Here is a 21,885-nt window from a genome sequence, read left to right on the forward strand (position 1 = left end):
CCCCCCCCCCCCCCCCCCAACAAACAAATAAATCAACCACAGATTAAGAAAATGCAATTCAAATGTCAGATTTCTAACAATAAAACATCAATTTGAAAGCAATCAGATGACGAATCCAAACCACAGAGATTCAGAAGAAGAAGAAGAAGAAGAGCGCAAAAAAAAAAAAACAAAGAGAGAGAGGGAGAGAGAGGATCTTACCCAGAATGAAAAGAGCAGATGAGAAATGATTGAAGAGAAAACCACAAAAAAACGAAACGCCAAATTGGTGCAAAGTCTCTCCAAACCCTAAATTTCTCCTTTCTTCGGCAGCCTCCCTGTCTCTCACGATCTCCTCTGCCTCCTTTTTTTTTTTGTTTCCGCTTTGTTTTGTTTAAAACTTTTGTTTTTTGTTTTCTTGTCAAATGTTTTTTTTGCAAATTCAGGTTTTTTACGATTCTAAATTTTTTTTTTTTTTGGGAATGACAAACAAAAAAAAAAATGTAAATTTTGGCGATTTTAGAGAAAAAAAAAAAAGGGCCAAGAAAAGTCTACAAAGTGGGTGAGAGAGAAATATATTAGAATTGGATATAAGTGTGAGCTTTTATATACACATCCCAATATATATATATATATTGTTGTCTCTCTTCTCTTCTCTTCTAGTATACAGTAGTTTCAAAACAACAACAACACACAACACATCTTTGGTTTTCGATACTACCCGTTTTGCCCTTTTCTTGTTACAAGATTGGTTAACCTAATTAGGCCCTTTTATTAAATTTTTATTCCTTGGATGGACTCGAAATTCTTTGAATTTCATTTAGCACGCAAAACTTGATTGATTTGCTCCACCGTGGAAATTTCCTTGGACTCAATAAACTTTTTTTTTTTTTTTTTTTTTTTTGTATAAAACAATCGGGGCCAATCAAGTACGTAAGTGTAAACGTAATGGTAGAGAAAAAGACGCATATCAGATTATGTTGTCCCAATACTGGCACCGACGCTGTGTTGTAATTATAAGTTGGCTGAGACAACAAGGTACATGTGCTGATGTGCATCTATCTCTTTCTCTTTCTTGTTTCTCTCTTTTAATTACGTAATTTTAATCCTTAACCTACCATTTTACTACATTTTTCTCTTCTTCTTCTTTTTCTTTTTTTTTTTAGTTTAACCATATATATCTCTTTCTCGAACGTAGTCAGCCGACGGACTTGGAAATTTATTCCACCGAAAACGTAATACGTACACTCAAACGTGGGTCTACTCTTGACAAGTCGAAACAATAACCAACCCAATTGTTTTGATTGACTTATTTCCCAACAAGACTATATATCACTTGCCTGTTTGGAATTGAGATGCGCTCTTAATTATCTCTTGAGCTAGCGCATCTATTTTTGCGCCGAGCGTTTCAAATTGGTAGCGTCGTATATGATTGTTTTATAAGGGAATTTGCAAAAGATATTGAGGACCATGTTCATGGAGTTGAGTAGTTGACTACGATGTGAAAGATATTGCCGATCTTTACGATAACTAGTAGGTTGGCGAATCATCTATACCACCACATCCGTTATCTCTTGTTTACTTATTAATTATCTTCGTGGTTTCTTTTTTTTATAAAAAATATCAAATGAGCCAGACACATGCATGATATCAATAGACGTTTAACAACACTTATCAGGGAAATTAGATGGTTACCGCGAGAGACGTGTGGGAGATGCACACTACTGGTAAACCCTAGATGCATATATATAAGTAACGGTTGCTACTTTGACTTGTAGGAGACGCTCTAATTAACACTAATTCCAAGAGGTTTCAAAATAGAGGGAAGCGTATTTTGACCTGGAACAATTCTAACATAAGCCTTTGAGCTAGCTAGAAGAGCAGCAGCCTAGTAAACCATTCTCCATTATTCTGTATTTTGACTATATTTTTTTTTGTATATCCCTTCATTGATAATATCACTTTGTCTTTGGTTAATATTTACGATTACTCTCTCTCATTTGAACTCCTCATTTGTTTGGAGACGAGTCAAAAAATTATGTCAGGAGAAACAAACAGTCGCCTTGATAATTCCGTGTTCGTCGTGTTTTGTCTGATTTGTTTTAGGACAAAATCTTAAATAAACAAACAAAACACATGTATTTAAATCCGTCAGTTTCATTTCCAATATTCATTAATCATTATTATATACTGACTCTAGGATGTTTAGGATTAAAAAAAAAAGTATATAAGAACGTTTGCATTTTGAGAATTAATATAATATTGAACAGAGACTTAATTTGTGATTGTTAATAATTTGATGGATTATTGCATATAAGTCTAGTTCTGGTTACGAGTGACTCATTAATTTTAGGATGCTTTGCATTCAATTCGTGTATCAAATAATGCTTAAACTTTTTAAAAAAACTCCAACCATTCTCATACTTTCACAAGTCTCATTCTCATTCATAATAGTAATCAATTTATTTTAAAATTATTTTGTGATTTTCTTATCCAAAGATTTGTTCATGGGCTTTCTACTTCTTATTCATAAGATTTAAAGTTCATAAATCCATTATAATTCTTATTTAATATTATTTTTCGGTTAATAAATAATAATACTCCTTTATAAATAAATAATAATAATGAAATTTTTCCGATGATAAAAAAATAATTAAAGACATTTTTAATTGAAATCTCTAATATGGATATTGGATAGAGGAGCAATCAGGAAGGGATGAGGAGACCCAAGGATAGAAGTGAAATAAGCTGATAAGGTCGATACAGAGTAGAAGACACTCTCTTCTTTACTTCTTCTTCTATCTTTTAAAATGGCGATGACTCCGGTCGCGGCATCATCACCAGTTTCAACGTGCCGTCTCTTCCGCTGCAATATCCTCCCTGATCTCGTACATAAGCCTCCATTTCTCCCCCTCACCAAACGTAACAGAGCCGCGTCGTGCCGCTTCACTGTACGTGCCTCCGCCAGTGCTACCGTCGAATCCCCTAACGGTGCCGTCGCGTCGACATTAGAGACGGAGACGGAGGAGAACACCTCCTATGGCCGTCAGTTTTTCCCTTTGGCCGCTGTGGTTGGCCAGGTCTGTGAGTTTCCAATTTGATGTTTCTCTAAGTTGCAGAATCGTCGAAACTTGTACATTTGTATCGTTTACAGAAATTGGTTTGATTTAGCTGAATTGGGTTTAAGGAAAGGATCAATTTTTCATCAGTGAACTGTGTTATGGGACTATTACATATGTTTGTTCAGCTTCTTAGATATAAACGCCTCACAGAGTATATAATTTTGTTTGCTTCAACTAATGTTGTTTGTAGGAAGGCATAAAGACTGCTCTTTTACTTGGTGCTGTTGATCGTGAAATCGGAGGGATTGCTATTTCAGGTCGTAGAGGCACTGCAAAAACAATCATGGCACGAGGGCTACATGAAATCCTCCCTCCTATAGAAGTTGTTGTAGGCTCAATATCAAATGCTGACCCTGCCTGCCCAGATGAGTATGTATCTTACAACCTGAATAAAGGAACTATTTTTCTTCTTTTTTTTATTACAACCTCTTCTCAACTCACACTCTGCTGGCTTGTACCTTTTGTGGTACATGTAGGTGGGAAGACGACTTAAATGAGCGAATAGAGTACAATGCTGACAAAACTATTAAGACTGAGATTGTCAAATCTCCTTTCATTCAGGTACATCTAGTTTTAGGACCCATTACAACTCTCCTGGAAATTGTTTTCTTATTTCTTAGGCTTTTCTCTCATTCGTAATACACAGATCCCTCTAGGAGTCACAGAAGATAGACTCATTGGGTCTGTTGATGTTGAGGAGTCTGTTAAAAGAGGGACAACTGTTTTCCAACCTGGTCTTTTGGCTGAAGCACATAGAGGGGTGTTGTACGTTGATGAAATAAATCTCTTGGATGAGGGAATTAGTAATTTGCTTCTCAATGTATTGACGGATGGTGTTAATATAGTTGAAAGAGAAGGAATAAGTTTTAGACACCCGTGCAAGCCACTTTTAATTGCGACCTATAACCCTGAAGAAGGTGCTGTTCGAGAGCACTTGCTAGACCGTGTTGCCATTAATTTAAGGTATTTCTAAAGTTTATGCATCCGAGTGTAAAAAGATATTGTCTGTTTCTTTTTGATAATTCCATATTCTTTCTCTTTTTACATCATGATGTTGACGTTTGCAGTGCAGACCTTCCTATGAGTTTTGAGGATCGCGTCGCAGCTGTGGGAATTGCCACACAGTTCCAGGAACGCTGTAATGAGGTTTTTAAAATGGTCAACGAGGAGACAGAAACAGCAAAGACGCAGGTATCTTCAACTGAATTAAGAAAAAGGGCCCCAATAGCAAAAGTTGGGTGTGATGCTATGCTTCTTATCCCACTTTTCTCTGTCATAATCGAGTGCATTTTTCTGACTGCAGATTATATTGGCTAGAGAATATTTAAAAGATGTCAAGATAAGTAGAGAGCAATTGAAGTATCTGGTTTTGGAAGCTGTCCGAGGTGGTGTTCAGGTATTGAGCAAAATTCTAAACTTATAGTAATGTATTCCTGGAGAAATAAGGATAAACACGAAAAGAAAAGACAAGATGCATGCAAGATAATGTCACGATTATAGACTTCAACTAGTATAGTCCTTAAACAGTAACAAATGAGTAAGTGATGAAATGCAAGAAATGCTCACCACAGGCTGAAAGGTACATCTAGATAGAGCTGAGTTGATTTATATAAAATACTGGATAAAGAAGGCATCAAGTGCTTTTGTTGCGTGATTGTGATATTTCACCATGTTATGATCATATATGACTATTGTTTGGAGTAATTGGTAGTTAATTATAATCGTCTAGTTTTTCTCGATGACTACCTGGAAGTCGTTTAATACTCCTTTCCAATATAATGGTACAGGGACACCGCGCCGAATTATATGCAGCTCGTGTGGCTAAGTGCTTAGCTGCAATTGAAGGGCGAGAAAAAGTCACAATTGATGACCTCAGAAAGGCAGTTAAGTACTCTTCTCTAGCTCATTCATTTAAACGTATATGTTCTCTGGCAGAAAGATTTCCTCGTTAGACTTAGTCATTAGGGTTTAGAGGTTGATGCTCTAACATATCTTATATTCCTTTCTTGCTAATGTTTCAAGTGCCTACTTGATCTGATCTCAACTGAAGAGCTTTTCTTTCAGGTTTTCGAAAGAATCTATCTCTTTTTAAAAAACTTAAAATGAAAATATGTAATATGTTTTTACTTCTTACCTTTAAGCTTACTGTTATGAGTTTCTATAGTGTCAAAGTATCTTAGCGAGTTTGTTAGAGAATTATTAGTGAGTTTGTTTATTTGAGGTTCGCCAATCAGTCTGATGAAGTTTTAGCAATTTTCTTTTGTAACAAGTCCCTTTATATCAAGCCTTTTCTCTGAATTTCATGTAGCTTTCTACGTTTACTTCCACTTTCCTTATATGTTGCCTTTGTCTTTTTTTTTTTTTTTTGTGCGTGCTAAGTATTGCCTTTGTCTGTAGCTGAACATCTTTGTAAGAAATTTAATTAGCATTGTAAAACGACGCTTTATGATGATTTGATGGAGTATTTGCATCATTCTCCAGTTATTGATCAGCAAATGTGGTCCATTTTTCAATAGGTTGAACTGGTCATTCTTCCTCGTTCATCACTAGATGAGACTCCACCTGAACAGCAAAACAACCCACCACCTCCTCCACCTCCTCCACAAAATAGTGAATCTGGAGAAGAAGAAAATGAAGAAGAACAAGAAGAGGAAGAGGTTAGTGGATGCGGTACACATTATTGTCTCTCGTTGCACACACGAACAAGATTCTCTAAAGTATAAATCATTGACCAATGTAGGAAGAAAACAATGAAGAAAATGAGAATGAGCAGCAACAGGACCAAATACCTGATGAGTTTATATTTGACGCTGAGGGGGGTCTGGTGGATGAGAAACTCCTGTTCTTTGCTCAACAAGCCCAGAAACGTCGGGGCAAAGCTGGCAGAGCGAAGAACGTCATATTCTCAGAAGATAGAGGACGCTATATAAAGCCAATGCTTCCAAAGGTTTGCCCTCGAGGTCAATCTCAATTTGTCTAGTTGAATCAAATGTAGAGAGATGTCGTTGATTTAGCCTTGTCTCTTTCCTTGGATCAATATTCATATATATATGATCTAGCAAGGCTCTCAAATAGTCGCTTGAGGCGGTAAATAGAAGTGATCAGGCTCCCAAACATGCATAGTCCTTAACAAATCTTACGTTGACAGGGTCCAGTAAAAAGATTAGCTGTGGATGCAACCCTTAGAGCAGCTGCACCATACCAGAAATTGCGCAGAGAGAAGGATATATCAGGAACTAGGAAAGTTTTTGTTGAGAAGCCAGATATGAGGGCCAAAAGAATGGCACGGAAAGCTGGAGCCCTGGTATTGAACCTTGTCCATACATTCTTCTAAAAGATTGTGTGTATATAGTTTCCTCGATACAAAATCATTCACACTTATATTTTAAAAACAAAGATGGTTGGCATGATAAATTAAACAGTTTCCTTGATGCAAGCTTCAGTGAAAACATAGATATTATCTGATTACACTTCTGTCTGACCATTGTTGTATGGCAGGTTATTTTCGTGGTTGATGCTAGTGGCAGTATGGCATTGAATCGTATGCAAAACGCCAAAGGTGCCGCACTCAAACTACTGGCAGAGAGCTATACTAGCAGAGATCAGGTAATGATTACTTTTTTTTTAATAGTAAAGGAGCTTGTTTCTAGTTTGAATGAATCCCTTGAGCCTTCAGATGAAATTTATACACCAGTGATTGGTTTAGGTTTCGATTATTCCTTTCCGAGGGGATGCTGCGGAAGTGCTTTTACCCCCTTCGAGATCAATTGCAATGGCAAGAAATCGTCTTGAGAGACTTCCTTGTGGTGGTGGTTCCCCGCTTGCGCATGGTTTAACAACGGTATGTCAAATATAATGGTCTGTTAGTATAATAACGTCTTAGGTGGTCTTTTCATCATTATTGTGGGTTAGCATAACAATAATAACAACTATAATCATATTAGGCGGTAAGAGTGGGACTTAACGCAGAGAAGAGTGGTGATGTCGGGCGCATAATGATTGTTGCAATAACTGATGGTCGAGCCAACATTACACTGAAAAGATCAACTGATCCGGACTCTATTGCTGCAGATGCTCCTAGACCCACGTCCAAAGAATTGAAGGTAAACAGATTCTGCGGAAAACATGAAAGTGCAGCAGGATAGGAACGAGCTCTCTGTCCTTGATGCAGTGATTATAATTACGGGTTTTTGTGTTGTTTAGGATGAGATTCTGGAAGTTGCAGGGAAGATCTACAAGGCTGGGATGTCACTTCTAGTGATTGATACTGAGAACAAGTTTGTTTCAACTGGTTTTGCCAAGGAGATCGCAAGAGTTGCTCAAGGTTTGGTCTCTCTGCAAATTTTTCTGAGATATGTTTTGTATATATGATGAAGCAGACGATAATCAACATTGTGTTTTGATTGTTCCGCGCAGGAAAATATTATTACTTGCCAAATGCTTCGGATGCTGTTATCTCGGCCACCACGAGGGATGCACTGTCTGATCTGAAGAATTCTTGACCTCATTTGTCTGCAATACTTGGTTGTATGATTCTGAATCGCAGTGTATATTCTAATTGTGCAACACAGTTCAGTCACTAAACATAAACCTGAAGTTTATAAGAGATGAAATTTTGTTTTAACATGTATGTATTCTTACAATAAATTTCCGAATTTATTCGGTCGGTCTAATTGTCAACTGATCTGATGATCACTGTTATAAACGACAGCATATTTTAACTTAGCAATAAACATTACGGTAGAATTTATAAGTTGTGGAGGTCAAGAGAAGGAAGAATAGAGGGAAGGATACAGCAGAGTGAGAAAGAGACAAAGAGTGAAGAAGATAACCGGTACAATCTCGGGTTGTACTAAACCGTACACAGCATCCATCTATAGAATTCGGTGGTAATTTTGAGGCGGATAAACCGGCCTGGACCGAATTAAAAGAAAACCGGAGTTACCTACTTGGGAATTGGAGGAGAGAAGGAACGAAGAGTTTGCGCAGTAGGAGGAAACCAAATTGAGCTTTCCCCAAAGACATGAAATCTCTTTGCTCGATTTCTACAGCTTCATTGATTCGTTCATCTCCATTTTTATCTCTTTCTCGAACAAGCTCGAATCGGTTTGCCCTCAAGATTCCAGCTTCGCTCTACTTATCCCATCCAACAAGTTGCTGTTTTTCAAACCCTTCAAGTTCTCAGGAATCATTGGATTCCTCCCATGGTGGAATGTCTAGGCCATCGATTAGTGTCTTTGCAGGCCATTCGCTTAATAACCTCAAGATGCAAGTGGGCAGCCCTATTTCTCTGCATTCTATGAATCCATTAGCCAAGCTGAGTCTGAGTGATCAGGCGTTTCTTCTCTTGGCCTTCATCACTTGCACGGTAAAGGAGTGTTGCCTCGTGTTTTGTTTTGACCGTTTTTTTTGTTGATTCATTGATAAAGGCTTAGGCTTTTTGATATCTTGATGGTACTCTGTTACAGACTTCAGTGGCTTTTACAAGTCTTGTGATTGCAGCCATTCCTACACTTGTGGTAAGCCTCCACATTTGTTACCACTTGGAAACTTAGTCCTTTTGCTTCAGCTATCTCTCCCCTGGGATGTAATGCTTCATCACTCATTTTCAAAGCTTTAGTAAATGGATTTAGTATGAAAAACTGTGACACATAGGTAACTGTTGAATTCCACACTTCAGTCTTCTTTGTATGTGTCCTAGCTTTGGTTCAGCTATATGATTGTTTCTCTTTTGGATTTGGATTAACAAAGCATGGTGAATTTCAGCTCATTATGTTTCTTTTCTCTTTGATTGATATCTACTCAATATGTCCTATGTTGTTTTACCCACCTTTAGGCCATGGGTAGAGCTGCAACTTCCTTTGCGAAGTTAGCTGACACAGCTCGCAAAGAACTCCCTAGTACATTGGCAGCCGTAAGGCTCTCCGGCATGGAAATAAGTGATCTTACTCTTGAATTGAGCGATTTAAGGTGATCACTAAAGCTCATATTTCTTTGACTTTCATTGGTTATGATCATCTCAACTCGTTTCAAAACAAGTTACTCAGAATTGCCGTCTGTCCGGAATAAGAAACTTTATCTGTATCATCACTATGTACATGGTTTCAGCCAAGATATAGCTGATGGGGTAAACAAATCAGCTAAAGCGGTTCAAGCAGCTGAAGCTGGAATCAAACAGATTGGAACACTTGCACAACAACAAACTCTCTGTAAGCTTCTAAATCTTTTGTTAATTGGTATTAAAAGCTCTCCTTTTGGCTGACTCTGTTCATGGTGGCAACGTTAAACTTTGCTCAATAAGAAGCAGATGTGATGACCTAATGTTGACCTTGAACTTGATTCAGCAATGATTGAAGAGAGAGCAAATTTACCAGAAATATCGCTGCAGCCTGTTGTGGCTGGTGCGGCCGAGAAGACTTCTCAAGCAATCGGCAGTGCAACCAAGAGACTAATGAACATTATAAGCGGCGGAGGCAAGGATGAAGATTCATTAGACGTTTAGAAGCTTTTAAGTTGACTGTGTTTTGGTCCGTTTTTGTTTGAAAAGGTAAAGTCCATTTAGGGAAACATAGAATCTATGAACAAGTCTTTTTTGTAGCATTTGGTATATTTGTGAAATTCTGATGTGTAAGACACAAAGAAGAAATAACTGGTGAGTTTTACTTCATCGTATTGTAGTAAGACAACAGAAACACAAGACATCGAAGATAGAACTTAAAGATTAAAGAGCAGCAGTTATCAAGCCGACAAGACAAGAAATATAACAAAACAAAAAAAACATTGGACTATGTAAATCGGGTAATAATGTGGTAAGGTGAGATTGGGCCAACAAAGTGATTAGGCCCAAAAGAAAGTGAAAGTCAGAAGACAAGCTTTATCCTTTTCCGGTCTTGTTCATCCGCCATCACCAGTTTTCTCACACCTTTCTCTCTCTGTATAATCTCTTCAACGGCCTTCAATGGTCAGACTTGGCTTTCGAACTTAGCCAAGAACGAGCATGTCTTCTTGTCTTCTTCCTCAGTTCAAGTGCCAACCTGATTCTTTCTCTATTCACTTCAGAACCTCTTTCTCCGTCTGTTAGTACTTCCCTCTCTCTCTCTCCCTTTCACATTCTCATGGCCAATTCTGTATTGCTCCTCCAATTTCGGATTCCAGATAGTTTTATCCATAACTTTTTTGTTTGGATTATCTGTTATGTTGATGTGATTTTTGATGCTTTAGCTGTAATTCCTTCAATGCTCATTTCCTTGCAGTTGCTCTGTTCTTGTCCTTCAGTTACGTTTCTTACTATTTGGGAATGCCTTAGGTGCTTAAAGAGAATATATTTTTTAATCGAAATCCATGAGTGGTTTCATATTAATTTGAAGAATGTAGTAGTAATGAATATCCAAAATTATGGATGTATGGTTATGTTGGAGCTGAGATACTAAGGATTGTTGTAGACCCAATTCCCAGTGTAAATTGAATATTTTCAGATCGGTATGTAATTGTAGTTTAGCCTTGACCTGGAAATTACAGTTTTTAGTCTCTATCCGCTTGATTGTTGTAGGCTAGAGTTTGCATTACTTGTTTGATTATGAAATCCTTGAATCGAATAGTAGCCAATCTTAAGATCTAGTTGGTAAGGTTATAGAATCTCATCTGTTGTTCTGATTATAATAACTCATTTTCATGAAAATGGGCAAATGTCTCATATGTTTCATGTCATTCTAATCAATGTGGTATCTCATTACTCAAATGCTCACATATAAGCGGATGTTATGTGATGGAAAATGCAGCAAAGCAAAATAAGGGTCCAGTCTTCTTCCAACCGCAATGTGCAGTAACTACTTCTCCGGCGTTGTTAACTTCTACGCTTGATGTGGCGAAGCTTAGACTACCCTCTTTCGATACTGATTCAGATTCCCGAATATCAGACAGGCAATGGACTTATACAGGAACCGTTGGTCCTTCCACTGAGGTCAGAAATGTTTGTCTATTCTAATAATGGTTCCCAAAGCTTCAATGAGATTATTTTTCAATTCTTTTCTATGAAAACTCTGTGGCACCGCTGGTTCGTCAGCTTGATAGTATAAAAAACTAAACTTTGGTCGTTCTGATATTTGTAGCTGTGATTTGAAGTCCTCTTGATAAATTTCTTGTATTTGTAGGCAAAATATTTAGAAGCTTTAGCCTCTGAAACACTGCTCACCAGTGATGAAGCTGTAGTTGCGGCAGCAGCAGCTGAAGCAGTCGCCCTTGCAAGAGCTGCTGTCAAAGTTGCGAAAGATGCCACATTATTTAAGAACAGTAACAACACGAACCTATTAATTTCTTCAACGGCAGACAAACGATCCAAGTGGGATCAGTTTACAGAGAAGGAACGTGCTGGCATATTGGGACATCTAGCGGTTTCAGACACTGGAATTGTGAGTGATAAAAGCACTGCACCTGCTTCTAACAAAGAGTCATCTGCTGATTTAATATCAGAAATACAAGAAGTTGAGCTTGTGGAGGAGCAACCTGCAGCGAGTTTAGCTGTGAGATCTACACGCCAAACTGAAAGGAAAGCTCGGCGGGCAAAAGGGTTAGAGAAATCTGCATCAGCTATTCCGTCTGTGAAGACTGGTTCAAGCCCTAGAAAGAAACGTGTTGTTGCTCAAGAAGTTGACCATAATGATCCTTTGCGTTATCTTAGAGTGACAACAAGCAGTTCCAAGCTACTCACTGTCAGAGAAGAACATGAGCTATCTGCAGGAATACAGGTTGGTCATAACATTCTAAATTCAACATAACCACTTCCCTTTCTCTACTTTGCGCCTGGTACACTATAAATCTCACCCTTCTTAGGACTCTAGATTCTGGGGGTAAACAATGTCTACAAAACTAAAATGTTTTAAGAATGATGAAATTAGTTGTTAGATTGTAGATCCAAGGTCGGTTCTTTGTGCTTTATAACCATTATATCATCTGAATTTCTATGAAAGCTGACCTACCCTGGTAGGCGTGTCTCAAAATTATTTTTTCACTTTATTTTTCCTGTGATAGAGCTCCCTCCTTCACCACTTTTTTTTGGCATTGATAGTAAATGGGAATCAGATGTTTGGCTTTGAAAGAATCAACAATGGTCTATTTCAGTTTTAAACATTTTTTTTTTTCTTCTCTGTAATTTTTCTTTCTTTTATGGTTTCTTGTTCACACACTTTGGGTCATACGTGTAGGACCTTCTGAAGTTAGAAAGACTTCAAGCAGAGCTTACTGAACGTTGTGGCCGTCAGCCAACCTTTTCACAGTGGGCTTCTGCTGCTGGAGTCGATCAAAAATCTTTGAGGAAACGTATAAATTATGGCACGCAATGCAAAGACAAAATGATTAAAAGCAACATCCGTCTCGTTATTTCGATTGCAAAGAATTATCAAGGAGCTGGGATGAACCTCCAAGATCTTGTCCAGGTTTGAGCCTCCTTTCCTTATTTTGTGTAATAGTTACACCTGTTGCAGTACTGATGAAGCTGATAGTATTGAACATCTTGCTAACAAAAGTAACGCTGAAATCATAATGCTCACAGGAAGGGTGCAGAGGGCTTGTGAGGGGAGCAGAGAAGTTTGATGCTACAAAAGGTTTTAAATTTTCAACTTATGCGCATTGGTGGATCAAGCAAGCAGTGAGGAAGTCTCTCTCTGATCAGTCCAGAATGATAAGATTGCCTGTAAGTTATCCCAAATGTTTTCTTTTGAAATGTTTAAACAAGGTCCGGGTCTTTGCCTGATCACACAAATTTTTATGGTATGATTGGCAGTTTCACATGGTAGAGGCTACATATCGAGTGAAAGAGGCACGGAAGCAATTGTACACTGAAAAGGGTAGGCATCCAGAGAACGAAGAAGTTGCAGAGGCAACAGGGCTGTCGATGAAGAGGCTCATGGCGGTTTTACTCTCTCCTAAACCTCCGAGATCGCTAGACCAGAAGATTGGAATGAATCAAAACCTCAAACCTTCGGTATGTCCTCACGACACAACACGCCATACAACATAGTGTTCTTGTTTGTCAAAAAATGTACCTAAAATGGGTGTGTGTAAAAATATGCAGGAAGTGATAGCAGATCCTGAAGCAGAAACATCAGAAGATATATTGATAAAGCAGTTCATGAGGGAAGACTTAGACAAAGTGTTGGACTCGTTGGGAACGAGGGAGAAGCAAGTGATACGCTGGAGATTTGGGATGGAGGACGGGAGAATGAAGACATTGCAAGAGATCGGAGAGTTGATGGGAGTTAGCAGGGAGAGAGTGAGGCAGATAGAGTCCTCTGCATTCAGGAAACTCAAGAACAAAAAGAGAAGCAACCATTTGCAGCAATACTTGGTTGCACAATCATAAAGTTTTAATCTTTCTTGAAAATGGAATGTTTTGTGCATAGAACCCACTCCGAGTATAAACATTTCGCAAGCAGTATAAATTATTCTTATAGCATTTGACTATACTTGTGACCAGTAGAGCTACACGTTGTCTATCCAAAGAAGGTGATTGTCAAGTGAAAACGTCTTAACTATTTAAAGTTAAGTTATTAGTACTTGTAAAAGTAAATTAAAATAAAGGAATCGTGCATGTTAGCAAATACATTATTGACAAAATACTAAATCCAAAAATATCATTCACATATAAAATCTTATAACGTGCGAAAAATACAAAGATTTTTTGTTGTCATTAAAAAACACAAGTGATAGTTTATCACATAATGTTGTGAAAAATATCCAAATATTACAGATATTTCAGGAAAACAAACTGTCCAGAACCAAAAGAAAAAAAAAAGAAGGGAATCGGCTAAGAGGCTGACGCCAAAAAAAAAGAAAAAAAGAAAAGTCGAGTAGGGAGGCGTCGTTCCCACACCACACGGAAGAAGAGTCTCCGAGTCTTATCCAAAGGCCAAAGCATTCCCCTTAATATCTTCTCCGTCTCTGTCTCTCTTCTTCCTCACGGAGCTTTCAATCTTTGCTTACATCGTCTCTCTCTCTCTCAGGTTACTCTCTTCTTCACTTATATCTCTCTGAGTATCAAATTTTCAACACCCAAAATCACAATCTTTCAGCTTTGTTCTGTTTTTCCTGTTTTTTCTTTGAATTGTCTTTAATTCAGCCTGAACAACCCATGTTTATGTCTACGAGCTGAATTCACCAACGTTTTATGATTTCAAATGATCAAGTCAATTTTATTGTTCATGATTTGTAGATTATATATGTGGGAAAGAAAAGATAGAGAGAGTAATGTGACATTTTGGTATGGTTCAGGTAGTGCCTGGGGAAGATTAGATAGTGAAGCATGGCAGTAGCTACACATTGTTTCACTTCACCTTGTCATGACCGTATTCGGTTTTTCTCAAGTGATGATGGTATTGCTAGGCTTGGCATTTCAAGAAAGAGGATCAATGGCACATTCTTGGTCAAGATTTTGTCCCCTATCCAAAGTGCTGATCTTAGGACTTCTGGGAGATCTTCACGTCCCTTATCTGCATTCAGGTCAGGATTCTCTAAGGTAATCAATCTAATCCAAGTTTTGTGTGTTCATTACAAATTTTTTTATTTCAAGGATTGTTCAGCTGATTCCTTTTAACTGTACCTTCAATCATGTCAGAGAGTATTTGACATTGTGTCATTACCATCGAAAAATGAACTGAAGGAGCTGAGCACTCCACTGCTGCTTAAACTCGTTGGTGTTTTAGCATGTGCCTTCCTCATAGTTCCATCTGCAGAAGCAGTTGACGCACTCAAAACTTGTGCATGCTTATTGGAGGGATGCAGGTACCTTTTCTTCGTTTGGGTTTCTGAAGCAGTACTCCTCTGAAGTTTATACATCTCTTTCATTGTCTGACCATATGGAAGCTCAATTATCTGTTAGGATAGAACTCGCAAAGTGCATTGCCAACCCTGCGTGTGCAGCCAACGTTGCGTGCCTCCAGACTTGTAATAACCGTCCAGATGAAACTGAGTGCCAGGTTATTAAGTTATTTTGATATATCATTTTGAGGCAGAGATATAGCTTGCTTATGAGAGACGAGACCAATGATTTTATTTTTCAAAATTATATGTTTTGTTTCAGATTAAATGTGGGGATCTATTCGAAAACAGTGTAGTTGATGAGTTCAACGAGTGTGCTGTGTCGAGGAAAAAGTGTGTTCCCAGAAAATCTGATCTTGGAGAATTTCCTGCCCCAGACCCTTCTGTTCTTGTCCAGAACTTCAACATCGGGGACTTTAACGGGAAGTGGTACATTACAAGTGGCTTGAATCCAACCTTTGATGCCTTTGACTGCCAGCTGCATGAGTTCCACACAGAAGGTGACAACAAGCTTGTTGGAAACATCTCATGGAGAATAAAGACCCTAGATAGTGGATTCTTTACTAGGTCAGCTGTACAAACGTTTGTTCAAGATCCTAATCAGCCTGGTGTTCTCTACAATCATGACAATGCGTACCTCCACTATCAAGATGACTGGTAATAATATCTTCTATCCACCCTAAGGGAAATGTCTTGCTTCTCTTCTTTGGCCTAACAAGTTTTCACATGATTCTTGCAGGTATATTTTGTCATCAAAGATCGAGAACAAACCTGAAGACTATATTTTTGTTTACTACCGTGGGCGAAATGATGCTTGGGATGGATATGGTGGTGCAGTTGTTTATACGAGAAGTTCTGTATTACCCAATAGCATTGTACCAGAACTTGAAAAAGCAGCAAAGAGCATAGGCAGAGACTTCAGCACATTTATTAAAACGGATAACACATGTGGTCCGGAACCTCCGCTCGTGGAAAGACTTGAGAAGACAGTGGAAGAAGGGGAAAGGATAATCGTAAAGGAGGTTGAAGAGATAGAAGAAGAAGTGGAGAAGGAAGTGGAAAAAGTCGGTAAGACTGAGATGACCTTGTTCCAGAGATTGGCTGAAGGATTTAATGAATTAAAGCAAGACGAGGAGAATTTCGTGAGAGAGTTAAGTAAAGAAGAGATGGAGTTTTTGGATGAGATAAAAATGGAAGCGAGTGAGGTTGAAAAATTGTTTGGGAAAGCTTTGCCAATCAGAAAGGTTAGGTAGAGAAGATGCACCATTGTTGTCCAAATTATACATACTGCGTTCAGTTCATATAAAGTGATATTTTTGTAAACATTCATCATTCCATAACAATTGGATACAGAACATGAAAGGATTAAGACATCCTTTGAGCAAACCAAACCACAAGTTGTAAACCTAGTATCTCAAGATGAATTAAAACTGGTAACAATGGGAGTGACAACAATTAGAATAATTAGGAGGCATATCAGACAATTGGATATCTTTGTAAAACATTCATTTTTTCATTAAATTGGATACACAACACAAAAGGATTAAGACATCCTTTGGGCGAAGCAAAACACAAGGGTGTTAAACAAAGTAACTCAAGAAGAGCTGAAACTGGTAATGATTGGGATAACAACAATGAGAATGATCAAAAGCAGCACAATGATACCAATGAACATCCACTTCCTGCTGCTTCTCTGATGACTCTTTGCAGTCTTCAGCTCATTAGCTCCATCGTTCACGTACTGGCTCGCATTCATTACATGATGCTCAATCTCATCCATCTGTTCACCTTGTGATTCAACCATGACAGCCATATCCAGAAACACCTGATGAAGCTCCAAGAGACTCTTCTCAATCTCCTTGGCAGCATCATACCTATCCTGAATCTCAACCACAGTTTCCAAGACCTTCCCTCTACCATGCTCCTGGATTGCACGAGTGAGAAACTCTTCACCTCCAGCGTTATCAGTGATGATCTTCTCAATCATCTCATCATCAGGGTGTTCTCCAGTGACGGTGAAGTACCTTCGCTCAACAGTCTCCTTGTACTCACTCATCATCCTCTGTCTGAGTCCTTGAAACTCCATCATCACTTCCTTGAGCATCTTCCTCAGCCCATTGGTCACAGCTGTTCTGCTCCTGTAGACCGGAGTTCCAGAGAGCCTTTTGATCTCCCTGTTGGCTTTATCCATCTCTTCCAGCTTCGTCTTAATCGATTTGGCCTTCCTCAAACCAGACACAATCTCGTTAGAGATCTTGTTACGAAGAGACTTCACGGACTCGGCCTTGTGCACACCTTTGCTCTCTTCGTTGTACTGCTCGACCCTAGCCAGTGTCTCACGAATCAAACCAATCTCTGCTTTCACATTCTCGGCTTCCTCTAAGAAAGATGAGAGATTCTCACCAACCTTGTCTGTTCCCGCAGAAGCCATCTCAAGATCATACTCAGGGCCTGCTTCCATGTCCTTCATGGCTGCTTTTTTTAAGTCAACGTAACTCATAAACGATTTCGTCATCAAGTCGTTCATCTTTTCTTCACCTGAAAGCCAAAAAATTTCACAAGAATCAGACACACGATCGAGAAAGTAACAGAGCAAAACTGGAGAACATCAGAATGAAAAAGCAACAATACCCTTGTGTCGCTGTGTGTTCTCTAGATCCAATGTGAGATGGATTCTGAGAGAGAGAGAGAGAGAGAGAAGAGAAGGGAAGAAGCTTAGTAAGATTTAGGAGTAGCGTTGTTGAGATGAGTGTGGGGGGAGATGAGAAAGGAGAAAGCTTTATGATATAGGGAAAAGGGAGAAAAGAGCCGTTACTGAGTTTCTTCGACCCCAACGGCTATATTCTGGGCTTTTGTATCCGTTACATCTCGTCCCCATTCGGTCAATCTCTGCTTTTCTCTTTTTTTTCTTCAAATCTAATTTTGTTTCTATTTTTAAAATTGGGTGATTTTTGTTTTGGAAGGATTTCGAAAGAGAGAAAGAATATAGGGGGTTATACCGTAATTACATGAATTATAGTTGCCGACGCGAGATTGAGACAGACTTCAAAAGTGAAGGAAAAGATGGGGACTAAACTGTAATTAACGGCAGCGCTTTTGTGGACGACTCGGAGTAGACTGGGACAAGTTGTTGTGTATTCCATCCACCTGTCAGGCTGTTGCACTTTTGTCACCATTTTAAATCAAAAGTGTGGTTCTTCTTGTGCCTTTGCGGGTTCGTGTTGGAAATTGTTGGAAGAAGTCAAAGAAACCCTATGGTCCTATGGTCATGTCATTAGTCTCTTTTGTTACGTTTCTCATTAAAAAGTAGCTGAACCATTCAAAATTAGGATATTTTATAATTTAAACATTTTGTTTTCGTAAACTACTAGAGCTCAGTTCCCACAAAATATCTCACTAGTTTTTTTTTTGGTTTTCTCTAAATTTTCGAATATGTATCGCTTTTCTTCTTCTACTTCTACTTCATATTCTTACATTATTCAAAATGACCAATCAAATTATAAAACCTTTGCACTTTTAACTAAAATTGTTCTATATTGGTGGAATTTTGTTTTTTTATCTAAATATATTTATGGTGACTGATATTGAAAATCTGTTTCACTGTAACGTTTTTTTCACGTGAAACAACCTTATTTCGTCTGTTTTGTCTATAAAAAATTCAAAGTTTATTATGTAACGTTTGAAATAGTTTGTTTGAAACAAAAATACATGGTTTTACACGTTGATATGCACTCAACTCTGTAATCACGTTCACGTGACTGTCGAGTTGATATATACGTAGTAAGCTGTGGAGCATTTTAATGATGATAACAAAAACTAAAAAAAAATATTTTTAGTAACGCTTGTATCGTATTAAATAAATATATTTCAATTTTTTTTTGTCTAGTCAACATTAGTCACATTTGTTGTAATAGTTAACAAGTTTTTGTTTGTTAACACTTCAATTCACGTCTCTTGAAACGTTCTGCACATGGTGTGTCATGAACGAACTTGTCATGAAAGAATATTCCACATCGATGGTCGGATAGTTTCTTGGAGTAATATATATGTGATGTAGTAACCTTTCTCCCTTGAGTTAACTTTTGGGATTAGTTAGGCTACATTACTAATAGTTCACTAATGCAATGTGGAATACTGGAATAGAGGAGGAGAAAGAGGAGGTGAACTGTAAGTTAATAAACTAAAAGGCCAAATCTGAAATTATATTGATAATGAGGTGGCCTTCAATGTAATTATATCATACATACAACTAAAAAAAAGGGTTATAAAGGAGATGTGGTGGAGGAGAGTGAGACCCACGTGGATGATGATGTGTTGGCAAAATACCTTCCTTCAATTCCAAATCCCATTTATATATTCCTTATCCAATCACTTCTTCTTCTTTTCTTTTTTTTTTTTCTTTTTTTCTTTTTATATGGTTTGGTAATAAATCCATCCATCACTATTCACATTCAGTACTACTTTGTTCCTCTTTATGTGAATGTCGTTACTCGTTACATATCCAACACATAAAATTTAATAATCACGAGCATACACAAACCTCTTTTTATTTCTTCCATAAATATTAGTTTCTTAAATACTAACATTTTTCTCATCAATTTTTTTTTTTGATATCAATGTTGCTCCAATCTATATAACTCATAACTGAAAATTGCGTAAATCTAAGACTTTGCAATTCAAATCACAAAACATATGGTAAAATACATAAAATCCCATTCAAAGTTTCAAGAAATTTTTCATATCTTTCGTTCATTCATTCTTACTCGTCCATGTATCCGCGAGAAGTCAAGAGAACCTTATCCATATATTTAGTTTTTAGTTTTATCCTGACCGACTAAAGCTCGTAATCGCGAATCCACCGTCAGATCTTAAAATTGCCAAATCCAAATTGAACGGTCTCGATCACTTTAACGAAAAGCCAAACAGTTTCTTGTCCAGATAAAATGTCTAACCTTTTTTTTTTAGACCTTTCCTCTTTCCTTTCTTTATAAATTTTTTTCTGGTGGAAGCGAAACTTTGCTGGCGATTTAAGATTGCTGAGAAGACACGTCGTCTCTTGTGAGATCTTTCTCTTTAATCTTTTCTTTCTTTCTTCTGGTAAATTCTGGAGAGATATTGCTTCTTTTTTTTTCTTAACCTCCGAAGACGAAGAAGATTTCATGGCGCAAGTGATTAGCAAATCGAGTTTGTTCATCGGAGCTTGTGGGAATCATCACCGTGTTGATGATGATTTCTCTGTTTCTCCTGTTAGTTTTGGTGGTTTTGGTTTGAAGAAGAGTTTCTCTTGTCTTCTTAAGGTTAATAACAATCTTAAAAGTGAATTCCTTGGGAAACAGATCGTTCTCGGAGGAGATGCTCAACCCCCGAGCTTCAATAAGAGCTTCCGTTCATCTTCCATCACTGCTCAGGTAAAAATTTATAATCCCAGACATGCGAGATCTGATTTTGAAGATCCTGAAAGCTTAATTCTTGAAAGTCTTTTTTTGAAGGGTTTTTGGTTTGATTTGGTTGTGAATCATCGATTTTATATTTTTAAAACATGGCTAAAATGTTTAGGGTTCTTGTGTTGTGAATTTGATCTGTTGGTTCCTTAGATCTGTGAAGATATGGTCTCTGACATGTGTAAATTAATTTGCAGACAACTTTGAGGATTGGGACAGCGCAGAAGTGGTGGGAGAAAGGTCTGAAAGAAAACATGAGAGAGATCTCTTCAGCTCAAGAGCTCGTTGACTCTCTCACCAACGCTGGTGACAAGCTTGTTGTTGTTGATTTCTTCTCCCCTGGATGTGGCGGCTGTAAGGCTCTTCATCCTAAGGTATCCTCGATCTACTTATCTTGGATTTGACTATTTTTCATGTTTGGTAAATGAACAAGTTTTCTCACAAGAATAGTTTGTTGCAGATATGCCAGTTTGCAGAGATGAACCCTGATGTCCAGTTTCTTCAGGTGAATTACGAGGAGCACAAGTCCATGTGTTACAGCCTTGGTGTCCATGTCCTCCCGTTTTTCCGATTCTACCGAGGCTCTCAGGGTCGTGTTTGCAGCTTTAGCTGTACCAATGCCACGGTTCGTTCTCATTCACATTATATATCAAAAGATAAGCAACCCGAACCATGTTATGTTTGATTCTGATCTTGATTTGTTTTCTTTTTGTTTTGTTTTCAGATCAAGAAATTCAGAGATGCATTGGCAAAGCATGGCCCAGATAGGTGCAGCCTTGGACCAACCAAAGGTCTTGAAGAGAAAGAGCTTGTGGCACTTGCTGCCAACAAAGAACTCAACTTCAATTACACACCAAAGCCTGTACCAGTTGAGAAAGAAGCTGCCACTCCTAATTCAAACCCAAGTCTCCCTGTTCCTCTTCGGGCCATGAACAACAACGATGGAAAAACATTGGTCTCCGCAGGGAGATGAGAGCGGATACACGTTTCCATGTACAGTTTGCTGTGGTAGTAGTAGTAGTAGTAGCTGGATATATTGCAGTACTTAAAAAAAGGATGTCAGTTCTTGGAGCAGCCAGCCGGTTTAGTGGGGTTTAGTTTTTTTTGGGGTCCCCTGAGCAAAATCGGTTATTGGCATCTGGATTATCTAGAGCAAGACCAGTTCCGATGGTTACTCGAGTTTTGCTCAGTTCTTATGGGATTGAGAGTGGGAAAGTCGTGTGTGCTCGGCGGCATGGAAGCTTTCTCCTTCAATCAGCTTCTGTAGAGTTTTGGTTTCTTTGTTTGTTTTTTTATTTGCCTTAAAGGCCTTTAATGTAAATAAAATATCCAATGAGGATTATCATACAATGCCATGAAGCACTCTATGAATTGGTATTTTATATTGTTTAGTATATATTAAGGTTTATCTATTGCTTACTCTGTTTGATGTGTTGTCTCGTTTGAAATTTTGTGTTAAATTTAGATTGTTGATTAACCACTACTCCATCTAATTTGTACCATTAAAAGTTTGCTGGATATCTATAATAATT

The 21,885-nt window shown here is 38.1% G+C and overlaps 7 protein-coding genes across 7 annotated transcripts in view; 5 read left to right on the forward strand and 2 right to left on the reverse strand.

The window, feature by feature from the left end:
* The window catches only part of LOC17897852 (palmitoyl-acyl carrier protein thioesterase, chloroplastic), a 3,202-nt gene extending 2,801 nt beyond the window's left edge, over window positions 1-401 (reverse strand). Inside the window, exon 1 of the mRNA XM_006304840.2 lies at window positions 202-401. The gene's annotated coding sequence lies outside the window, so the exon portion shown is untranslated. The remainder of the gene's footprint in view (window positions 1-201) is intronic.
* A 2,278-nt stretch (window positions 402-2,679) lies between these two features.
* On the forward strand, window positions 2,680-7,760 carry LOC17898130 (magnesium-chelatase subunit ChlD, chloroplastic). Its single transcript, XM_006306782.2, has 15 exons — window positions 2,680-3,059; window positions 3,292-3,470; window positions 3,578-3,662; window positions 3,748-4,064; window positions 4,169-4,292; window positions 4,405-4,497; window positions 4,889-4,984; window positions 5,618-5,758; window positions 5,842-6,048; window positions 6,250-6,405; window positions 6,600-6,707; window positions 6,808-6,942; window positions 7,046-7,204; window positions 7,305-7,425; window positions 7,518-7,760. Exons 1-15 carry the CDS (start codon window positions 2,790-2,792, stop codon window positions 7,601-7,603), a joined length of 2,277 nt encoding a protein of 758 aa, XP_006306844.1. The 5' UTR covers window positions 2,680-2,789; the 3' UTR covers window positions 7,604-7,760.
* A 285-nt stretch (window positions 7,761-8,045) lies between these two features.
* On the forward strand, window positions 8,046-9,768 carry LOC17897575. The gene is made up of 5 exons (XM_006303216.2): window positions 8,046-8,469; window positions 8,570-8,620; window positions 8,938-9,071; window positions 9,210-9,310; window positions 9,446-9,768. The coding sequence occupies exons 1-5, from the start codon at window positions 8,125-8,127 to the stop codon at window positions 9,601-9,603; spliced, it is 789 nt and encodes a 262-aa protein (XP_006303278.1). The 5' UTR covers window positions 8,046-8,124; the 3' UTR covers window positions 9,604-9,768.
* A 231-nt stretch (window positions 9,769-9,999) lies between these two features.
* Window positions 10,000-13,574, forward strand: LOC17899667 (RNA polymerase sigma factor sigB). Its single transcript, XM_006307064.2, has 7 exons — window positions 10,000-10,177; window positions 10,880-11,061; window positions 11,252-11,845; window positions 12,302-12,532; window positions 12,649-12,789; window positions 12,880-13,080; window positions 13,171-13,574. Exons 1-7 carry the CDS (start codon window positions 10,099-10,101, stop codon window positions 13,456-13,458), a joined length of 1,716 nt encoding a protein of 571 aa, XP_006307126.1. The 5' UTR covers window positions 10,000-10,098; the 3' UTR covers window positions 13,459-13,574.
* Window positions 13,575-13,887: 313 nt separating this feature from the next.
* Window positions 13,888-16,288, forward strand: LOC17899434 (violaxanthin de-epoxidase, chloroplastic). Its single transcript, XM_006307394.2, has 6 exons — window positions 13,888-14,098; window positions 14,367-14,610; window positions 14,710-14,876; window positions 14,974-15,070; window positions 15,175-15,569; window positions 15,652-16,288. The coding sequence occupies exons 2-6, from the start codon at window positions 14,398-14,400 to the stop codon at window positions 16,163-16,165; spliced, it is 1,386 nt and encodes a 461-aa protein (XP_006307456.1). The 5' UTR covers window positions 13,888-14,098; window positions 14,367-14,397; the 3' UTR covers window positions 16,166-16,288.
* A 113-nt stretch (window positions 16,289-16,401) lies between these two features.
* LOC17900319 (syntaxin-related protein KNOLLE) lies at window positions 16,402-17,678 on the reverse strand. The gene is made up of 2 exons (XM_006306311.2): window positions 17,544-17,678; window positions 16,402-17,450 (listed from the first exon to the last, which is right to left on the reverse strand). The coding sequence occupies exon 2, from the start codon at window positions 17,437-17,439 to the stop codon at window positions 16,507-16,509; it is 933 nt and encodes a 310-aa protein (XP_006306373.1). The 5' UTR covers window positions 17,440-17,450; window positions 17,544-17,678; the 3' UTR covers window positions 16,402-16,506.
* A 2,200-nt stretch (window positions 17,679-19,878) lies between these two features.
* On the forward strand, window positions 19,879-21,775 carry LOC17900153 (thioredoxin-like 1-1, chloroplastic). The gene is made up of 4 exons (XM_006305439.2): window positions 19,879-20,320; window positions 20,551-20,727; window positions 20,814-20,978; window positions 21,078-21,775. Exons 1-4 carry the CDS (start codon window positions 20,072-20,074, stop codon window positions 21,324-21,326), a joined length of 840 nt encoding a protein of 279 aa, XP_006305501.1. The 5' UTR covers window positions 19,879-20,071; the 3' UTR covers window positions 21,327-21,775.
* Window positions 21,776-21,885: the final 110 nt, after the last annotated feature.

Source organism: Capsella rubella, unplaced genomic scaffold, assembly GCF_000375325.1.
Source record: "Capsella rubella cultivar Monte Gargano unplaced genomic scaffold, Caprub1_0 scaffold_1, whole genome shotgun sequence".
Lineage (NCBI taxonomy): Eukaryota > Viridiplantae > Streptophyta > Magnoliopsida > Brassicales > Brassicaceae > Capsella > Capsella rubella.

Excerpts from the sequence above, each read along its gene's own strand:
- LOC17897575 (XM_006303216.2), top strand. The coding sequence starts at position 8,125 with ATGAAATCTCTTTGCTCGATTTCTACAGCTTCATTGATTCGTTCATCT. Across the intron at positions 8,470-8,569 it reads TGGCCTTCATCACTTGCACG|ACTTCAGTGGCTTTTACAAG; the intron begins GTAAAGGAGTGT and ends ACTCTGTTACAG. Across the intron at positions 8,621-8,937 it reads CAGCCATTCCTACACTTGTG|GCCATGGGTAGAGCTGCAAC; the intron begins GTAAGCCTCCAC and ends ACCCACCTTTAG.
- LOC17900319 (XM_006306311.2), bottom strand. The coding sequence starts at position 17,439 with ATGAACGACTTGATGACGAAATCGTTTATGAGTTACGTTGACTTAAAA.
- LOC17899434 (XM_006307394.2), top strand. The coding sequence starts at position 14,398 with ATGGCAGTAGCTACACATTGTTTCACTTCACCTTGTCATGACCGTATT. Across the intron at positions 14,877-14,973 it reads TGCTTATTGGAGGGATGCAG|GATAGAACTCGCAAAGTGCA; the intron begins GTACCTTTTCTT and ends ATTATCTGTTAG. Across the intron at positions 15,071-15,174 it reads CAGATGAAACTGAGTGCCAG|ATTAAATGTGGGGATCTATT; the intron begins GTTATTAAGTTA and ends GTTTTGTTTCAG.
- LOC17899667 (XM_006307064.2), top strand. The coding sequence starts at position 10,099 with ATGTCTTCTTGTCTTCTTCCTCAGTTCAAGTGCCAACCTGATTCTTTC. Across the intron at positions 11,846-12,301 it reads AGCTATCTGCAGGAATACAG|GACCTTCTGAAGTTAGAAAG; the intron begins GTTGGTCATAAC and ends TCATACGTGTAG. Across the intron at positions 12,533-12,648 it reads ACCTCCAAGATCTTGTCCAG|GAAGGGTGCAGAGGGCTTGT; the intron begins GTTTGAGCCTCC and ends TAATGCTCACAG.
- LOC17898130 (XM_006306782.2), top strand. The coding sequence starts at position 2,790 with ATGGCGATGACTCCGGTCGCGGCATCATCACCAGTTTCAACGTGCCGT. Across the intron at positions 4,293-4,404 it reads CAGAAACAGCAAAGACGCAG|ATTATATTGGCTAGAGAATA; the intron begins GTATCTTCAACT and ends TTCTGACTGCAG. Across the intron at positions 7,205-7,304 it reads CCACGTCCAAAGAATTGAAG|GATGAGATTCTGGAAGTTGC; the intron begins GTAAACAGATTC and ends TGTGTTGTTTAG.
- LOC17900153 (XM_006305439.2), top strand. The coding sequence starts at position 20,072 with ATGGCGCAAGTGATTAGCAAATCGAGTTTGTTCATCGGAGCTTGTGGG. Across the intron at positions 20,728-20,813 it reads GTAAGGCTCTTCATCCTAAG|ATATGCCAGTTTGCAGAGAT; the intron begins GTATCCTCGATC and ends AGTTTGTTGCAG. Across the intron at positions 20,979-21,077 it reads TTAGCTGTACCAATGCCACG|ATCAAGAAATTCAGAGATGC; the intron begins GTTCGTTCTCAT and ends TTTTGTTTTCAG.